Source organism: Muntiacus reevesi, chromosome 4, assembly GCF_963930625.1.
Source record: "Muntiacus reevesi chromosome 4, mMunRee1.1, whole genome shotgun sequence".
Classification (NCBI taxonomy): domain Eukaryota; kingdom Metazoa; phylum Chordata; class Mammalia; order Artiodactyla; family Cervidae; genus Muntiacus; species Muntiacus reevesi.
In genome coordinates, this window is record NC_089252.1 from 91,020,616 (window position 1) to 91,039,987 (window position 19,372).

Below are 19,372 nucleotides of genomic sequence, written 5' to 3' on the forward strand. Positions count from 1 at the left end.
CCTGGGAAATCCCATGGACAGAGGAGCCTGGTGGGCTACAGTCCATGGGGTCCCAAAGAGTCAGACATGACTGAGCATGCATACACTGGAGGCCACCAGGGAATTCCTCGTCAGGCCGTTTCTCTTAAATAGAGACCCCAGCAAGTCAGGTCAGCCTGGTGGCTCTCTCTCTGACACTTTCCCCTTATCCTTCCACTGGCCTAAAATCTTGAGTGATTTTGACCAAAGAGGGACCTCGTATTTACCCTCTAAGGAAAACACTGGCCAGAAGGACAGGAATGAAGATTGGGCAATTGACTGCTCATGCCAGGTGCGTTCCTAGGCGTGTTGAATGAGTAAAGGAATCCAGTTCACCTCAGTTCCACTGGCATTTTCAGAGCCTCATCCTGGCTGTCTGAGATCTAGAACTCCAAGTTAGCTTAAAAGCATGATAGAAGAATGATTTCAGAAAGTTGAAAAGACAAGCTAGCTTATTTCCAGCTGCCAGCTAGATCAAGTGCCACTACAGTTAGAAGTGTTTTCCTAGCTACTTCAAACAGTGATAAGAATCACACAGGTAATACCTGTCTAAATTAGATGATTCCCAATGGTTAGGAAGTGGAAATCTCACTCTCATATGAAATAGACTGACCACTGTTCATTTTATACAAACTTCTATAATTTTTAGAAATAAAAAAAAACAGGAATGCCAAGAAGGTGACAATACCTAACAGTGCCTAACCACTTAAACTGATGAATATGAATATTTTGTTATATTGACTTCATCTTATTTTTATTAATAAAATAAACATGACTGGTAACATTGAAGCTTGTGGTGCCATGAACCCCTCGTACATTCTACTTCCTGAACCACTGTCACGAATGAAGTCTGTGACATTCCTGTGCAATTCGGTACTATTACAGGCACATATACGAAATCACATTTTGCAAAAACTCCAGGGATTGAACTCACAGCAGTGAAAGCGCCAGGTCCTAACTACTGGGCCACCAGGGAATTCCCCCTACCCCGCTCCCCCATCACAACAACTTTTTTAAGATTTCAGATGGGGAAATGGCTTTGCCTTTCAGACTTAAAAATGCAGTCTCATTCCCATAACTTTGTTTGCAAACCCAGTTACCATCTCATTTTTTCAAACTCTTTAAAATTAGCTGAAACCTTGCACCGTTTAAGTAGGGTCTTTGCTGCAGGGGGCTGTCTGTCCTCAACTCTGGGATGTGTCGGATGGAGAGCCTGGTGTTTCACGTTTGTAAGTGATAAGAGGGGGAGGTGGCAGCTTCACGGAGATCAGGTTTCAAGTCCAGCCCTAGTTTTTATGTGTGTGGGAATGGACGCAAAGGAAAACACAGCTGAGCTGCACTGTGGCTCTTCCTGTTGAACCTGTTCGCGGCCAGGGTGAGTAACCCGGGAGCAACCTCTCCTTCGCCCAGCCTCCAGTGAAATTTGTGCCTGGATTCAAAGCAACTTACTTCCCAGGAAATACCATCTGAATCTCCCCCATACCCCGTGTGGAAAGTGCATCTCTCTCCCGGGGAAATCAGCTAGAGAGAACTTGGCCGTCCTCTCCCTGATGGAGGAAGGAATGGAACCGGGGTGGTGTCACTTGGAGGAATTGCTGATGTCAGGAGCGTGTCAGCCGTGGGAGGCTTGGTTTGTGAAACTGAGTTACACCTAAGTGTCTTAGGAAACTCCGTGCAGAACTCACCGGAGCTGCCCGGCTGGGACAGGAGGGAGCGGGGGAGGGAGAGAGCACCTCTGAGATTCCCTTCCCCTTGCTATCTCACTTATGGAACCTTGGGATTAAAAGACATGAAAGCCTGGAAACTACAGACATTTTAGGAAATCGGTATGTACCTTTAAGCTCCCACGTATTCCTCTTTTTACCTGGGCGAGGGTTGTAGTTAGACGCTACGTGCTCAGACGACAAAGGGCTGTGTTTTCAGTGGGTGATGGTTTATTTCACTGGGGTGGGGGGTCCAGTTTGAACAGGTCTGTCTCCCAGCTGTATGTGCATAGGAACCATGGGCTTGTGCTGTTCCTTTTAGATGATGTTGGTGAAAAGTCTTGGTTCCTGTACCCCAGGAAATGGTTTTGCTGGTGGTGCATTGCGGAGAAGTTATTTTCTTAATGATCAGAATGTTTTATGAAGATTCTTTGAACGTAAGTTAAAAATCCAGCTAAAGTCTAATAATAGAATGAAATTGCTGTGCTAGTATTTCTCTGGCCAACAAGACTGGGATGGAGAAAAGGAATTCCCAACTACGAAGTCAAAGTTCAAAGGACAAGCTGGATCTCAGGCTAATGTGAAGGGTTGGGAATGAACCCAGAAAATGCAGGAGGGCCCACTCAATTCTGTGAATGCGCTGCTTTTTACACGTTAAATTTTCAGATGCCCATTGCTAGTAAGTTGTATTTCTCCCACCCAACTGACAGATAACACCTCGTGCAGCATTATAGTATCAACAGTGGGAATATGTTGATGATTTCTCTTACAAAAACTGGAAGCTCTAGCTCAGAAACCGAGAGGGCAGTGTCAGCATTCACTCCCATCCCACCGAGCCTCCAATTCCTAGCACTCAGTTCCTGTGGCATTTAGGGGAACTCTTGTAGGCGGGGAAATTATCGCGGAGAATCACCCCTGCTTGGGGTTCCGTTTTACTTTCACTTTGCATTCTTTTGAAATTTAATCTGTGGTCTTATTGAAACATCCCTTTGAATCTCTTTCCATTTAAATATGAAGTCAACATCTTTGATCAGAAGGCATGTGCTTACTGGAATCTACAATTTCCTTACTCACTCTTTTATTTAGTTGAGTCAAAGGAAAAATAGTATGCATGTTCCCCACAGTTGGTTCGTTTTATTGTTCAAGAAACAGTGATGAAGTGAAGATTACTGTCAAAAGAAGGAATAAGGTGGTTTCACGCTATAGTTGGTTTGTAAAAAGGCGCATACCTAATCTCAATCTTAATTCTTGATTTTTTTACTATTAAGCTGATTTCTAGACTTAGTAAAAGTTAACATTAATTAAAGCTGTGTGGTGTTTCTGTTTTCTTTATTTCTTAGTTATTCCAATGGAAACAGCTGGAGAACTTATATTTCCGTGAGAAAAAGTTTGCTGTTGAAGTTCACGATCCACGGAGGTGAGAATAAAAGCCTTTTTTTCTGTATGGGTCCGGTGACTAGCCACATGTGCTGCTATGAATATTCATGTGCACATGTTTTCATTTCTCTTGGGTACATACCTAGGAGTAGAATTGCTTGATCAAATCGTAACTCTTTCTTTGACCTTCTGAGGAACTGCCAGACTGTTTTCCAAAGCAGCTAACCCTTTTACATCCCTACCAAAACTGCATGGTTTCATTTTCTCCACATCCTCTAATATCTGTTATTTTTCTGTGTGTGTGTGTGTGTGTGTGTGTAAATAGCCATCCTGATGGTGTGCAGCGATAACTCATACTGGTTTGGATTTGCTCGCCGAGCATCTTTTCATGGACTCATTGGCCATTTGTCTACCTTCTTTAGAGACATGTTTAGCAAGACAAATGATTTTATTTTATTTTTTTAAGAGTTTGAACTTTTTTTTCTCATTTATTAGTTGAAGGCTAATTACTTTACAATATTGTAGTGGTTTTTGCCATACATTGACATGAATCAGCCATGGATTTGCATGTGTTCCCCATCCCGATCCCCTCTCTTGCCTTCCTCCCCATCCCATCCCTCTCGGTCTTCTCAGAGAAATGTTTATTCAGATCCTTTGCTCATTTTTAAGTTTGGTATTCTTGATCACTTAAAAAAAAAAAGTTCCTAAATTATCAACATGAATTAAAGTCAAGATATTGTAGGCTCTCCAAGTTCCTCAGAGGAATTTCTTATCAGCCCTCAGTGGTTGCTCTTCAGATATAAGTTTATGGATATTTGGAGGTCAGAGGGATGGAGGAAACAGCTGTGGCAAAAAGATGACCTGAAGATATAAGGCAGATTCCTACAAAGAACATTGGTGCTCTTCTTCCCCCAACCCTGCACCCCCCTTTCTTTCTCTTGCTCTGTCCTCCTCTGACCCTCTCTCTTTTCATCCGGTACATAAGCAGTAATCTGGGCCAGTTTTGGACATGCATATTATCAGACAGTATTATTATGTTCATCCTCTGATAGTGCCAAAGCCAGACAATTACACCTAGATCTGAGATGCTCTTTCCTTGGAGGAAGGTACTGATCCCACAGGTCGTGATTGCTTGATCTTTAAAGTAACACGTTTATTCTCACCTTTTTGTGATGGTCCCACATCCTGTGGTCTTTAATTTGATGTTTTTAGTACAGTCTCCAATGTGGCTGATTCTCATGTGCTTTGAAATAATTTTTATTTTCTATTATTTCCAGTATCATGCTTCTGTGCAGAGTACACAATGTTTATATTTATGTATATAAGCCTACTAGACTTAGGTTTTTCTAAAATGTTACATGGTTGACATATTAATAATCATTTTCTCTTTAAATTTTCGTTTTGTATTACAGCGTAATTGTTTAACAGTGTTGTGTTAATTTCATCTGTACAGCAAAGTGATTCAGTTATACATATACATGTGTCTATTCTTTTCCTAATACTCTGCCCATTTTCTCATCTGCTTTTGAAGATGTGTGTTTGTGTTGCTTAATATACTGCTTTTACGAGAAGATATTACCCAGATGTGATTGGCTTTCTCATAAAAAGGAGAAAATCAGAAGCTTGGACCTTGAAGGCAAGGGTGTGGCAGAGGAAAAACAATTAAGAAGATGCTTTGTTACAACATTACCCACTGGGTACATTTGGTGTTGTGCTGGGCCAGAAACAAATCATGAGTGCTTTCCTTAATCTTTTAGGATTTCAGTATCCAGAAGAACCTTTGGGCAGAGTGGCCTCTTTGTGCAAACGTGGTATGCGAACTCCTCTCTCATCAAGTCCATCTGGGTAATGGCAATTAGTCAGCATCAGTTTTACTTGGACCGGAAGCAAAGCAAAGTAAGTAACTGAAAGTATTTCTACAAGGACAAAGTCCCATCCCTCATTTACTTTCCGTTCAGAAGATAAACTTTCTTAGAAAAGATGCAGCCTCATGGGTTTTTGTTTCTTGAGTCTTGCTTTTTTTTTTTTTAACTTTACTACCAGTTGTTTTAATTTTTCTTACATTTAACAGATGGGCAACATATAGCCTGCTCTGAAAGTAGTAAGATTTGCCAACTTTTAGGCATTGTGTGTGTGCGCACTCATGACTTTTTAATGTTAATGATTGAACTATACCATGAGGAAGAATCATGCCTGATAATGAAACATTTTAGCGACAAAGCTGAAGTCTGAATTTTTTTCCTGAAAAATATCACTATAGTATATAAAAATTCTATATTGTCCTTTGTGTTGACATTTTTACTCCATATTAACTGAATCATTTTATTAATTCAGAATAGGTGTGACTGAATGAATTCCCTTTCCATGTTGTATTAGGCAAAAATTCCTTCAGCCAGGAGTTTAGACGATATCGCAATGGACTTGACGGAGACAGGAGCACCAAGGGTCTCCAAACTGGTAACACTCGAGGCAAAAAGCCAGTTCATTATGGCAAGCAACGGCAGTTTAATTTCCTCAGGTAATATTTTTGGGTTAGAGAGCGTGCAAGACATCTGTATCTTAATTTACATTTTTTGTTGTTGTTGTTGTAAACCACTTTTAAATGTATCTTTTAACCCATTATTTCCGGAATAAGTAAGCATATGAGAATCTGTAGTGTACAGCAGTTTTGAATAAAATTCTGAAATTACTTTTTAAAAGAATATGAAGCAAGTTAAGTTATAAAGTTCAGGTTGTATAATTAACACTAGCAGCAGCAGCTGAGACAGTGAGTGCCTCAGAGTAGCTTGCAAGAATATTTTCTCTCCATCAGGTCCATCAGTTTTTTTTTTCTCCAATGTGTGGTTTTTGATACAGACAGTTGTCTAATTTTCCATTTAACATAAAATTAAGCATGATTACAACCCTTGAACTCCATCTCACCCCCAAAGTGATTTTTGCTCCTAAACCCTTACTCTGCAGACATTTATATGAGAGTATCACTAAGTATATGTAATTCACTAACAATATTCTCATCTAAATCCCATTGTCAGCTTGTGAATCTGAAACATAGAATATCCTTGCCTTGCTTACTTTCCAAAAGAACATTCCAAACAACTATCTCTAGGAGCATCTTACCTTCTTTCCTGCTCAGAAAAATGAATTTTTTCATTGAGTGTGTCTGAAACATTAAACATTTTATCATTGCTTCCCAAATGACTGAACCGAAATGCAGAAGGCATATATTATTACCAGGTTCTGTTAGATGCCCAGAAGCATGAGAAAATGTTCTCCAGTTTCCTTTTATTATGTTCAGAAACAAGGAGAAAAGAAAGAAACTATTATTAAATAGCAGGTTTGGCTTAAAAATCCTTTGTCCTCTGAAAAGGAAGGAAACATGCCTGTATAAACCTTCCCTGCCCTCCCTCCCCACCCCCCACCCCACCTCCAGGTTCTCAAGACTCAGAAGTCAGTGAGGAGCAAAAGAGAGAGAAGATCCTTGAACTCAAGAAGAAGGAAAAACTGTTGCAAGAAAAGCTTTTGAAGAAAGTTGAAGAGCTTAAGAAGATCTGTTTGCGGGAGGCTGTGAGTGTCTTCTGCTTTGGGGAACATTTCAAATTGTGTTTGACAGTTCCAGCCAGGGTCAGTAATCTCCCTCTTGGTTCTGTCCTGTTTCATAGGAGCTCACAGGCAAAATGCCCAAGGAGTATCCTCTGAATGTAGGTGAGAAACCTCCTCAGGTCAGAAGGCGTATAGGTACCGCGTTCAAATTAGATGACAACTTGCTGCCAAGTGAAGAGGTATGGCACCAGTTCTGAGCACTTCTATCAACAGTGAGGCAGAAGAGCTGTCAGTTGAATGTAGCTGACTTGTTCCTTTGGTTTTTGAGTTACTGTTGTATATTTTTACCTTACCAGTTAAAGGTGATCATGGAGACCAAGTTGAATTTAGTTTAGTTAAAATTGAGTTCTCATGACTTTACTTCTCCAAACAGGGACAGTATTAAATGAACTCCTAAGTATTTATAAATTGAGACACATTATTTTAAGAATTAAGAATTCCAGCACTAGAGTCTCCCACTTAAAACAGTAGCCTTTGGCAAATCATTGACCTCTCTGAAGTCTCAATTCTCTGGTTTTCTCGTCAATAAAATGAGGGTAATGATTGTTCTTCCCTCTGAGAGATGCAAGGAGTATTCAGTAAGATAACACACGTATAGCACTTTAGGTATAATAAAGTTAAAAGATTTGTTAGCCAATAAAGAGGGTACTTTCCTATTTGTGTTATCAGACAGTATGACCCTATTCATGTTTCTTGTAGAAATTTGGCCATCTTGGCTTTGGAAAATAGTAGCGGTTTCCGTTAATAACAAAGTGAGCGTTGCTGTTTATTAAGTGTTCAGTGTATACCCAGCTCTGAGCTAAGCAATGCTCATACATTGTTTTCTTTCTTCTTCACCATACTTGCATAAGGTGGATGTTGCATCCATTTTACAAGTAAAAAAACTGAATCATTAAAAATTAAATAATATCTCCAGGGCCATGCAACCAGGAATTACCTAGAAAGAAGAATGGAATCTCAGTTTATCTGTTTCTGAAGCTGTGCATATGACTATAACATTCTCTGGCTACGAATCTTGGGTGAAAGATCCCTTCTTGAAAAATATGATCTTCATCCAACCAGTTGAATGAATGGAAGGCCTATTCCCTTCTTTGAAAAGGAAAGAGAATTGGACTGTTAAGTTAAAGTAAATGGAGGAGGGAGGTCTTGTCTTCTAGGAAACTATTTGAGAATATCTAAGCAGTAAAACTTAGGAAGATCTCATTCACAAAGAGCATCCGATGTGAGAATGCATGAGAAAGAGAAATTGTATTATCCAGGACATATGAGAGTGACTGTGTGTGTCCATAAAAATAAGGCAATATCATGTGAATGCAGGATCCTGCTTTGCAAGAACTGGAGAGCAATTTCCTAATACAGCAAAAGCTGGTTGAGGCTGCGAAGAAGCTTGCCAATGAGCCCGACCTTTGCAAAACCGTGAAGAAAAAACGAAAGCAAGATTACACGGATGCAGTGAAAAAGCTTCAGGAGATTGAAAATGCTATAAATGAGTACCGTATTAGATGTGGAAAGAAACCCAGCCAGAAAGCAACAGTTATCTTACCAGGTTAGTAACTAGTGAGGTTTTTTTGAGTCACCTAAGTCAGTCCTCTTGATGGAATATACTGTTTCCAAACCAGTTCATTTGATGAGCGAGAAAAGAATGGATTGATCCTTAAGTTTCTTAGGATAAAAATGATTCAGAATTTCATTCTTACAAGTATGTTAACTTGGTTTTCTGTGACCTTCTCGCTGTTTTAATACTATGTTATTGCATTGCTTTAATTATCAGGATGAAAGAGCTTTACACAGCAATAAGAGAGATTCATCTTTAACTGGCTTGATGTCATTGCAAGAAATATATTTGAAAACACAGAGTATTAAGACAGCTGGGCCCTACCTAATAGTTTCTCAGAGATTTTTAATGCAGCAGACCATGTATTTTTTTAAGGACCTATCCAATATATGTGGATAGAAAAGAACTCTTACAACTACGGTTATTTATGGAGGCTATTTATGGACATCTGTTCCTATTGTATTATGAAATGCAGAAGGCAGAATACAAAATTGTAGCCACAACATAGTCCTGACATTGTATAAATATGTACGCATCGAGACTGGTTGGGTAAGAGTTTAAATATATTAATAGTTGTAGAATTTCATGTCAGTTTTCTTCTTAATTCTCTTTAGTGTTTTCAAAATTCTCAACATCATGTATGTAAAACTAATATTCAGAAAAAAATTAAACTGAAAAATCTCATTTAGGTGGATTTCAAGTCCAACAGGCCTTCTATGTTTATTAGCATGATTTTTAACCTTGATCATTGGTTGAAATATGATTATTTCTTTTGATTCCAAGACATTTTTTCTCCGCATTTAAGCATCTGTGAAATTGGGATAATTCTTATTCTAGATGAGGCATTACAGTTATGATCAGTACTTTTTCTTTTGTTTTTACTGGGATATCAAGTAGTTATACATCTTGGATTTGACGAAATATGGTAATGAGGTTTAAAGTATACTCAGCTTTAGGGCATATGATTTGAAAAGCAGATATACGGCTTTTTTGGTAAGTGAATGCATGGACATCAACACACAAGTGTTCGTCAACTACAGCTGGGGAATTTAGGATGGTTTTGACTCAATGCAAAATCCAGTTGGCCTCGTTGGTGGCCACACTCTGGACCTATAGGAGATGGGTGGTGAGCAGGGCACTTAATTTTGATAGCCATTTGTTGTGGCCCATTCATCTCCAACTGTGTAAGATTCAAATGTTATCCTTTACAGTGACTGACATTTGGGCAGCAGTGATGCCAATGGTTGAGTATATACCGGGTGGATTATTTTTAAAGTCTGCCTGACAGCTGACTATACTGGCATCTTGCCTTCAAGCCCTACCATGTGTCCAATTAAGAGACAGTCCTTTTGGCTCTGATGGAGATTAATTTTAGATTGGATGGGGACATTCACTTCATAATGGCTTCGAAGCTTACATTGAGGTGTCACATTTGCCTGTAACCTTGCCCATCCTTGACAACTGAATATGGAAAGATTTGCCAAAGCACATCAACACATCAGAGATGTCACTTTTTAGAAAAAATTTTATTGGAGTATAGTTGCTTTATAATATTGTCTCAGTTTCTGCTATATAGCAAAGTGAGATGTCGCTTTTTGCTAAACCCATTTTGTAACATTTGACAAGCACCAATAATAATCATATTTTTATGGACATTTCCAACCACCAGACTTCTTTCACTAGAATGCTGTATGTAGGTAACCAAAGTAATAAGTATAGTTAATATTTATTGAGCATTTGTCTTGTACCAGGAGCAAGGCCAAGGGCTTTACATCTATTATGTCATCGAATGCTCACCAAAGTGCTAAGCACCAGGTACTATTCTCATCCCTATTTTAGAGTTGAGCCAAATGATGCTTGGAGAGATTAAGTAATTTGCCCAGGGTCTCCCAGCCAATAATTGACAAAACCAAGCTTTGAATCCAGGTCTATCTCTTTGAGTGGTTCTCAACCAGTGGCAATTTTGCATCCCTGGGAAGTGTCTGCAGGCATGTTTGATTGTCAAAACTGAGGGTGGGGATGGTACTGATATCCAGGGGTAGAAGCTAGAGATCCTACAGTGCAAACTCCCCCCCAACAAAGAATCATCTAGTCTAGAATGTCAGTAGTGCTACCCACTGTTAGGAAACCCCAGTCTGATTGAGAAGCTTCTGTACCACAAAAGTCCTCACTTTATCAAGAAAGAGCCCTTCTCTTAAGAAGAGAGCTCAGAAAATAAGTCATGCTAACAGTGCAGTAGATTCTCAAAGAAAGGTTCTCAAGTCTGTTCCATCGTAAGAAATAATCCAGTGTAATATTTGTATAGTAGGTAAGATGTTTATGTCTTAAGTGGTCAATGAGTCCATTCTCACAACAGCTAATTACTCCTAATGCACTGTAACTAGTTGCATTTATGTAACTAAAAATAAGATGTACTCCATTGAAAATTGTTTTATTGAACTATTAGGGGTGTCCAAAGGCACTGTTGTACTAAAGATAGTTTATTTTGTTCACAGAAGACATCATCCCATCAGAAAGTAGCTCCTTGTCTGACACTACCACCTATGATGATCGTAAGTAGCTCTCCCTTTTCAATTTGAAATGTTACATATTCTGAAATACTAAGCAATTTTTTGAGTAGGAAAGCCTATTTATTACTCTTTTGGGAAAAGTAGAATCAACTAGCTTACATTTATGAAGAATGGTTGGGAAAGGGGTTAAGATTAGCTTTTACACAGGTTGTGCTATGCTCCACTTAGCCGCTCAGTCGTGTCTGACTCTTTACAACCCCATGGACTGTAGCCCACCAGGCTCCTCTGTCCATGGGGATTCTCCGTGCAAGACACCGAAGTGGATTGCCATGCCCTCTTCCAGGGGATCTTCCCAACCCAGGGATTGAACCCAGGCTTCCCTTTACACAGGTTAGCTCAGGATTAAATATAATACCATACAAATCACATGACTTCGGTGAATCAAAGTACCATAACATGAGTAAATAGGTATCTTGATAAGGTTTGTAAGGTTCTGCAGGATTTTTTTTTTTATGCTTTTGAATTAGCTATAGATGCACAGGCAGTTGCAAAGTAATAGTCATTCACCCAGCTTTGTCCAGTGGTGACATCTTACATATTTGGTGTCTAATAACAAAACCAGGAAACGAGTGTTGTGCAGGCTACACTACAGTACCAGGAAATAATGGAAACTTTGATTTTTCACTGTCTACTTATTCTGGATAAGTGGGAGTTTATTTTCCTTAGGAAGAAGCACATATTTTAGAAATTGTGTTACATGTTACTGTGTCGGTTTCCTAGAAGTAGACCTTATTTATTGTAATGACGCATGTTCAGCACATTTCATGATGGAGTGGATTTCATATCAAGTGGTAGAATATTTCCTTATAATCCCTTCCTTGTGCTTAAGCAGAGGAGCTGGCTGGCTGTTTGATGTGACTTAAAGAATTCAGGAAGCCACTAAACCCTACTGCTTTATCTTCTTCCAAATGGAATGGTTTGTGAAAGTCTGCCATTTCAGAACTCTTCTTAGCTGAGGTTTGGCCATGCTTGCCACTGCTCTTTGAAAATACAAATATGAGTGAGAGACATTAACAAGTCCCTAATGACTCATCATGAATCAGTTTCATTCCTGTCAGAGATAGGATAAGTCTTTGGTCAGCCAAGGAGGCCTAAAAATGTTAAAATAAAGCTGGGCAAAACTGATCCAGTCCAACTTTACAGGCTAACTTCCTCTTGGCCCTTTATACACTGAGATTTTTCCTGTGGTATAGCTCTTGTAAAGCATCACCCATTACACCTGAGAGATTTATGTGCTCAAAGTGGCTCCCATTGAGTTGACAGAAGTTGGGTCCCTCCCCACAAGAACATTCAGTAATTTCTATTTTCTATTGTGTAAAATATAAAAATACATTTCCTGGAACTTAAACACTTTTAAAATTACATTTCTTTGGAAGAACATTTTACTCACCAGACAGATCTCCCACTTTATTTGGGGGAGGGAGGTGTTGGCAAGGCATTTGTTTACTTTTTTATTTATCTAGTTATTCATTCATTCACTTATTATAGCCAATGATACCTTCACTCTTGCTGGGCAGCGATCAAGTTCAGTACCTCATTCTCCAAGAATTCTTCCTCCCAAGTCTCTCGGTATTGAGAGAATTCATTTCAGAAAGTCGTCCATCAATGAACAGCTTGTGGATACCAGACAGTCCAGGTAAGAAGACACATCATCAGTGAGGTGAATGCCTCACCACTGTAAGATGTTTTCTCCAAAACAGTCAACCTATTTTTGTTTTATCCTGTTTATTCTTTCAGAAAGGATTATCTTATAAAATCAAATGTAGAATCTAACCCAGTTATTTTTTGTTGGCAGCAAGTGGAAGTGTTTTTAAAGAGGTCTTTTAAAAAATATTTGGCTGTTTCCTTAAAGTCTATTTGGTTTATATTAAATTATATAGAGGCATTAACTATAAATCTGAATTTGGATATAGTGTCAAAGTTCTGTTTCATCACCCAAGGTCTCAGGAACATTTAATACAACTCTCCCAGGCAATAGAACTGACTTCTAATCTTTCAAAGGAAAATGGGACTGAGTACATTTTTAATCTGTAACTTCTTCTCAAGTGTCTCAAGTAAATATTTTTAGGACCATAACTTTTTAAAAGAGAAAAGACCAGTGATTGCCAGAATTTGGCTGCATGGATCACTACTAGCTTTTTTGTTTGTTTGTTTTTTTAAATTGGGTCCAAGATAGGATTAGCAGCTTTTTACTTTGCCTAATTAGTATGTTCACCAAACAGCACTGTGATTTCATGAAAAAATGACACATATCCAAAATACAGTCATTGTTGTAGTAATAATAAGATTAACATTTGTTGAGCACTTAGTATGTGCCAGACAGTGTTTCAAGTGTTTAATATATAATAACAAATTTAGTCGTAAGAAAATGCTCATTGTATTACTACCATCCTTAGCATTTACAGATAAGTACAGTGAGGACCAGAAAGCATGAATCACTTGTTGGGTTCATCAATTAGCAAATGTCAGAATTGGGATTTGAACCGACATAGCCTGACTGCAAAACCTATGATGTGATTTCAGCCAACATGTTTTATTGCATCTCAGGGAAGATGGAAATTAGTCTCAAAATAAAAGAGGATTATTTAGATGAAACAATTTTTCACTCATGAAAAGAGAACCAACGTTTTGTTATATTTCTGATTTGTCAAAGACCGGTGAAACCTTTATTTCATATTAGCCCCAGTTTGTAGATTAGCATCTAAGAACTGTTGCCTTAAACAATAGAGATCCAGGTTTCTAGAGCTGTGGTGTCCAGTTCAACTAAAAGCAAATAAAATTTAAAATTCAGATCTTCAGTCCTACCAGTCGCATTTCAAGTCCTAATAGGCATATGTGGCTGATGTCTGTGATGCTGGGCAGCACAGATAGAGTTCATTTCTATCACCGAAGAAAGTCCTGTCAGATAGCACTGGGCAGGTGTGTTTATTATATCAGGGAAAGCAAAGCTGTTTCAGCAAAAGGGATCATAACTGGGAAAATGATTATCTTAAAAAATTATTATGCCTCCATCCCCTCTAGCTTAAGATGTGTTTGCTCTTTCATCCAGCAATTTCACTTCTAGGAATTTTTCCTCTTGAATTAACTACAGGATGCTTATCTTACAGCATTGTTTATACTAATGACAAATAAAAACACCCCAAATGCTCAACTAGTGGATTGTTTAAGTAAATTACGGTCAGTCTTACGGTGGAATGCTGTTCACTCATTAAAATAACAGTGTGAGTGAATATTAAGCAACATAAAATGTTAGATCGAGTTGTGTTTCTTCCTTAAGTGGGTTTTGAAAGAGAATTTATAGTAAGATCTGATTTTTTGTTTTTAAAGGTATAAACACAGTATTTTTTTTTTTTAATTTTTTTGCCATGCTTTTGTAGTAAGTGAGGTATAATCAAAGTTGTTTTTAATTAAAAAAGTAATTTCAAATTGTGTTCTCACTGTGCTGGAAAGTGGACAAGGCAATTTAAGAATGCTGTGAATGACTGTTACTGGCCAAATTCAGCCTGTGTCCCATTTGTGTATCTCCCATGAGCTAAGCATGGTTTTTAGAATTTTGAATAACTGGAAGGAAAATAAAAAACAGTAATATTTTTTGTGACAATTTTGTAACATAAAAATTATATGAAAGTTGAATTTCAGTATCCACAGTCAAATCTGATTGGCACACAGCCACCTCCAGTCACATACATATTGTCTACACTGCTCTCTTACTTCAAGGGCAGAGCTGTATCATTGGGATAGCCTGCAAAGCCAAAAATACTTCCTGTGAGACTTTTTACAGAAAAAGGACTTGCTACCCCTGCTCTCCTTGCTTTCAATCTATTTTATTCAGTACATTCTTTTTCAAAAGTCTTTTCATTTTTTTCCTTCATATTTATGACTCAGAGTCAGATCACTTGTGCTTCCCCTAAGACTCATCTAAGATCCACCCGGATACTAAACCACAAAGACAGTTTTCCCAATTATCTCTTTATGTTCCCATTCCTTCAGCTTCCTGCAAGTTTCTTTCTTTCTTTTTTTTTTAATTGGAGTATAGTTGATTTACACTATTGTGTTTGTTCAGGCATATAGCTCAGTGATTCAGTTATACATAAATATATATATAATTATCAGCAGTTATTTGTATATATATATTTCAGATTCTTTCCCTTTATAGGTTGTGATAAAATACTGAATATAGTTCCTTGTACTATATAGCAGGTCCTTGTTGAGTATCTATTTTATTTTATGTTGGAATATAGTTGATTAACAGTGTATTAGTTTCAAGTATACAATAAAGTGATTTAGTTACACATATACATATATATGGGATTTCCCTGGTGGCTCAGATGGTAAAGAATCTGCCTGAAGTGCAGGAGATGCTGGAGACATGGATGCAATCCCTGGATCGGGAAGATCCCCTGGAGAAGGAAATGGCAACCCACTCCAGTATTCTTGCCTGGGAAATACCTTGGACAGAGGAGCCTGGCGAGGTACAGTTCACGGGGTCGCAGAGAGTGAGACATGACTGGATGACTTAACACGTTTTCACTTTTCATACATGTATCCTTTTTCAGATTCTTTTCCCATATAGGTTATTGCAGAATATTGAGTAGAGTTCCCTGTGCTATTCAGTGGGTCCTTGTTGATTATCTGTTTTATATATAGTAATGTATATGTTATTACCAAAATCCTAATTTATCTCTCCGCTTCCAGTAAGTTTCTAATCAGCTTATTACAGATTTGCCAGAAATGTTGGGAGGCTCATCATTTTCTGATTTCTTTCTTCCCATCACAGAGAAATGCTGTCCACACACAGCAGCCCTTACAAAACTCTGGAGAGGCGGCCCCAGGCAGGACGGAGCATGCCAACCACCCCCGTTCTCACCCGGAACGCCTACAGTAGCAGCCATTTGGAGTAAGAGAGCTTCATTTGAGTGGCTTTGTCTCTGTTGACTTTTGCTCTAAGATTTTGTTTCACTTTGCTGTGTTTTTAATCACTTTCTGCAGGAGGACTTTATGACTCTACGTTTTCTATCCACTTAACAGTTCAAATATTTTCTAAGCCGAGAAAATGTTCTTGAAATATATTTTCCTTGGGTAGATACTGGGTGTTTTGTGCCTTAATTCTTCCAACCAGACATTACTCTCTGTTATTCAATGGTGTGGATGAAGATAATGACAACAGTGACATTTTGAAGTGTTTACTTGAATGCTGTGCTATTTTATATGTCCTATATTATTTAGTCCCCACAACAAGTCTGATTGGAGATATTAGGTACTGTTTTTGTCCTCATTTTACATTAAAGAGAGGACAATTAGTTAAATATCTTGCCCATGTTCATAGAGCTGGGAAGTGATGGAACCATGAGTCAACCCAGACATCTCCGGTAGCCTAGCCAGGCTTTGCCCCCCTCCACCCCGTGAATGCTGCCTTCACCCTAGTCTATGTATCCTGCTATCCTGTTGGGAAAAAGGACCCTCCAAAGACATGTGGGTTTTTCTTAGGCTTTGATGCAGGCTGTCCATCATCAGTTTAGCCTATTTTCAAAGAGGAATGTGGACTGCCCAATTGACGGAACCTGTTTCTTTTCTCATTTTGACCATGTGAACGCAGTGAATTCTGTTGTGGGTCAGCTTTGGAAACCTAAAAAATCCTATTGCAGTTCAAGAGCTATCAACTCTTTCGCCATGATGCCCTTTTCCCTTATTTCAGTCCTCCTTTCCTTCTTTGTCCTTAGCAAGCTTGTCTCTCTCTCCTCTTTCAGACCCGAGCCTTCCTCTCAGCACTGCCGCCAGCGGAGTGGAAGCCTCGAGTCTCAGTCTCACCTGCTCTCCGAGATGGACCACGAAAAGCCATTTTTCTCCCTCTCCAAATCCCAAAGAAGCAGCAGCACGGAAATCCTGGATGACGGGTCTTCCTACACCAGCCAGTCGAGCACCGAGTATTACTGCTCCACGCCCGTGGCCGGCCCCTATTACACCACCCAGACGCTGGACACTCGCTCCCGGGGTCGCAGAAGGTCCAAGAAACAGAACGTCTCGACTTCCAATTCGGGAAGCATGCCCAACCTAGCACACAAGGAAAGTCTGAGGAATGGCGTCTACTCCAAGAGTCAGGAGCAGCCTTCTTCCAGCTACTACATTGCCGGGTACACGCCCTACGCGGAGTGTGACCTCTATTACGCCGGCGGCTACGTCTACGAGAACGACACGGAGGGACAGTACAGTGTGAATCCTTCCTACCGGTCGTCCGCCCACTACGGATACGACCGCCCGAGGGACTGCAGCAGGTCCTTTCACGAGGACGAGGTCGACCGGGTGCCCCATAACCCGTATGCCACTCTCCGGCTGCCGCGGAAGGCTGCCGCCAAGTCCGAGCACATCACCAAAAACATCCACAAGGCCTTAGTGGCAGAGCACCTGCGAGGCTGGTACCAGCGGGCCTCCGGGCAGAAGGAGCCGGGCCACAGCGCACAGACCAGCTTTGACTCAGACAGGGGCTCGCAGAGAAGCCTGGGCTTTGCCGGCCTGCAGGTCCCCTGCTCTCCGAGCAGCCGTGCGTCTTCCTACTCCTCAGGTGAGAATGGTACCCAGAGTGCAACTTCCTCGGGTCTCCCTATTCCTGCCCACCCCCACCCCAAACCACCCTCCTCAGGGGTGCGTGAGACCAGGACCCAAGGTCAGACAGCGGTAGCCAGTGGGTGGAGAGGCAGGTTCAAGTCTAACAGACCTTCCCTGGGTTGGGGGCTTTCATGTATTTTTATCTTTTCTGGGTCTTTAAAGTGTTCTGGGCGTTGGGATTATCAAATACACGCTGCTATATATAAAATAGATAACCAACAAGGACCTACTGGATAGCAGAGGGAACGCTGCTCAATATTTAATTAATAACCTATAAGGGAAAAGATTCTGAGAAAGAAATAATAACACTAATAAATATATATGAAAAGTGAAAGTGTTAGTCGCTCAGTCATGTCTGACTTTTCCACCCCATGGACTAGCTTCCCAGGCTCCTCTGTCCATGGAATGCTCCAGGCAAGAATCCTGGAGTGGGTTGCCATTCCCTTCTCCAGGGGATCTGCCCAGCCCGGGGACTGAACCCGGGTTTCCTGCGTTTTTTTACTGTCTGAGCCACCTGAGAAGCCGCGTGTGTGTGTGTGTGTGTGTGTGTGTGTGTACATAAATATATAACTAAATTTCTGAGCTGTACACAACACAACATTGTAAATTAACTTTCCTTCAATAAATATAAAGTATTCATGGCATAGAGATTTGATATATTAAAAGAATAGCATAAACCCTTCAGGTAAGCAGAAAACCATCAGAATTATACATCCTTTCTTGTTCACCATGAGGAATGGGATCACCTAAAAGGCAGTTCACTCTGAATGCTCCAGTCCATGCATGAGACTTCTAAACCTCACTGGAGCTGGCATTTCCTAAGCACTGTTCCTGGCACTGTTCTAAGTATTGTGCGGGTCTTGACTCAGTTCAGTAATCATACATACTCCACTTTATGGCTGATCTAAGGGACTTTCAAAGATCATTTTGATTAGAGAGACATTCTCTCCACATGTTGACTTTGGTCCCCACCTCCACTATTACTGCTGGATATTACCGCCATTACCTGCAAACCTCCAGCCGTGCTAGGTACTTTAAGGAAAGAAATGGGGGCCTAAGAGGAGAATCTGTTGAGCAGTTCACTTCTTCAGCAAACAAGCAGGCATGTCCAAGATGCTGAGGAGCCGGTTTTGAGCCATTTCCTGGCCTGGATGAGTTCACGGTTTAGTTAGCAACCGGAGGAATATATGAATATTAAGCAATACTAAAGCTCTAAGAAACAGGAATTGTGTGAAAAAAACTGAGGTTGTGTGTCTTGCCCCCCGTCTCAAGCATGACACCTTAGTGAGACATAGCTCAGGGATTCTTGAATCACTCTGTGATCATCAGTGAAAACTGTTCCTTTAAAAGTTTCCTAATGTTGTTGGCAAGAGGCATTTCCATGGAGATTTCTGTTTGGGTTCTGGTGTTCTGCTATTTGTGTGAGACTTTGGACCTTCCCACTTATTACCACATCTAACGTGAAAAGCCTCCTGTACTTACTTTCTTATCTGTGCTCTGATGTAGAGAAGGCCTTTCTTGCCCTTCAGGTTCAGGGTGTGACGTGAGAGACTTTCAGAAATTAAAGAATGAGGGCTGAGACGCATGTGGATGGTTATCAGGGCACAGGGCTGGGGTAAATCTAGCCCATCATCTCTTTAACCATCGAGGCCAGGGAGAAGCAGGTGTAACTCAGAAATGTCAACATTCCTGGCCATTGGCTCAGGACTGGGGCAAAGGTGAGAACGGAGATAACACTTCCTGGTGTGAGCCTTTCTGATAAGCAGTACGATTTGGCCCCGTGGGCCAAAAGGCCTCACGTCTTTAAGGATTTAGGGGGATGGAATCAGTGCTCTCAGAATTGCCTTTTGGAATTTTCCTCGTTCCTGTCTACATTTTATAGCTGCGGTAATGTGTTTCAACAAGCACGCATCATTCTCATGGAGAGAGACGTTTCCGATTAATAG

The 19,372-nt window shown here is 40.2% G+C and overlaps 1 protein-coding gene across 5 annotated transcripts in view; it reads left to right on the forward strand.

The window, feature by feature from the left end:
- The window catches only part of FRMD4B (FERM domain containing 4B), a 347,554-nt gene that overhangs the window by 320,406 nt on the left and 7,776 nt on the right, over positions 1-19,372 (forward strand). For all 5 annotated transcript variants that reach the window (XM_065933299.1, XM_065933300.1, XM_065933297.1 and 2 more), the window contains 10 exons: positions 3,062-3,138; positions 4,856-4,994; positions 5,475-5,616; positions 6,529-6,662; positions 6,758-6,877; positions 8,016-8,244; positions 10,749-10,805; positions 12,312-12,459; positions 15,601-15,720; positions 16,571-17,382. In XM_065933299.1, the coding sequence (XP_065789371.1) occupies positions 3,062-3,138; positions 4,856-4,994; positions 5,475-5,616; positions 6,529-6,662; positions 6,758-6,877; positions 8,016-8,244; positions 10,749-10,805; positions 12,312-12,459; positions 15,601-15,720; positions 16,571-17,382 (1,978 nt within the window). The remainder of the gene's footprint in view (positions 1-3,061; positions 3,139-4,855; positions 4,995-5,474; positions 5,617-6,528; positions 6,663-6,757; positions 6,878-8,015; positions 8,245-10,748; positions 10,806-12,311; positions 12,460-15,600; positions 15,721-16,570; positions 17,383-19,372) is intronic.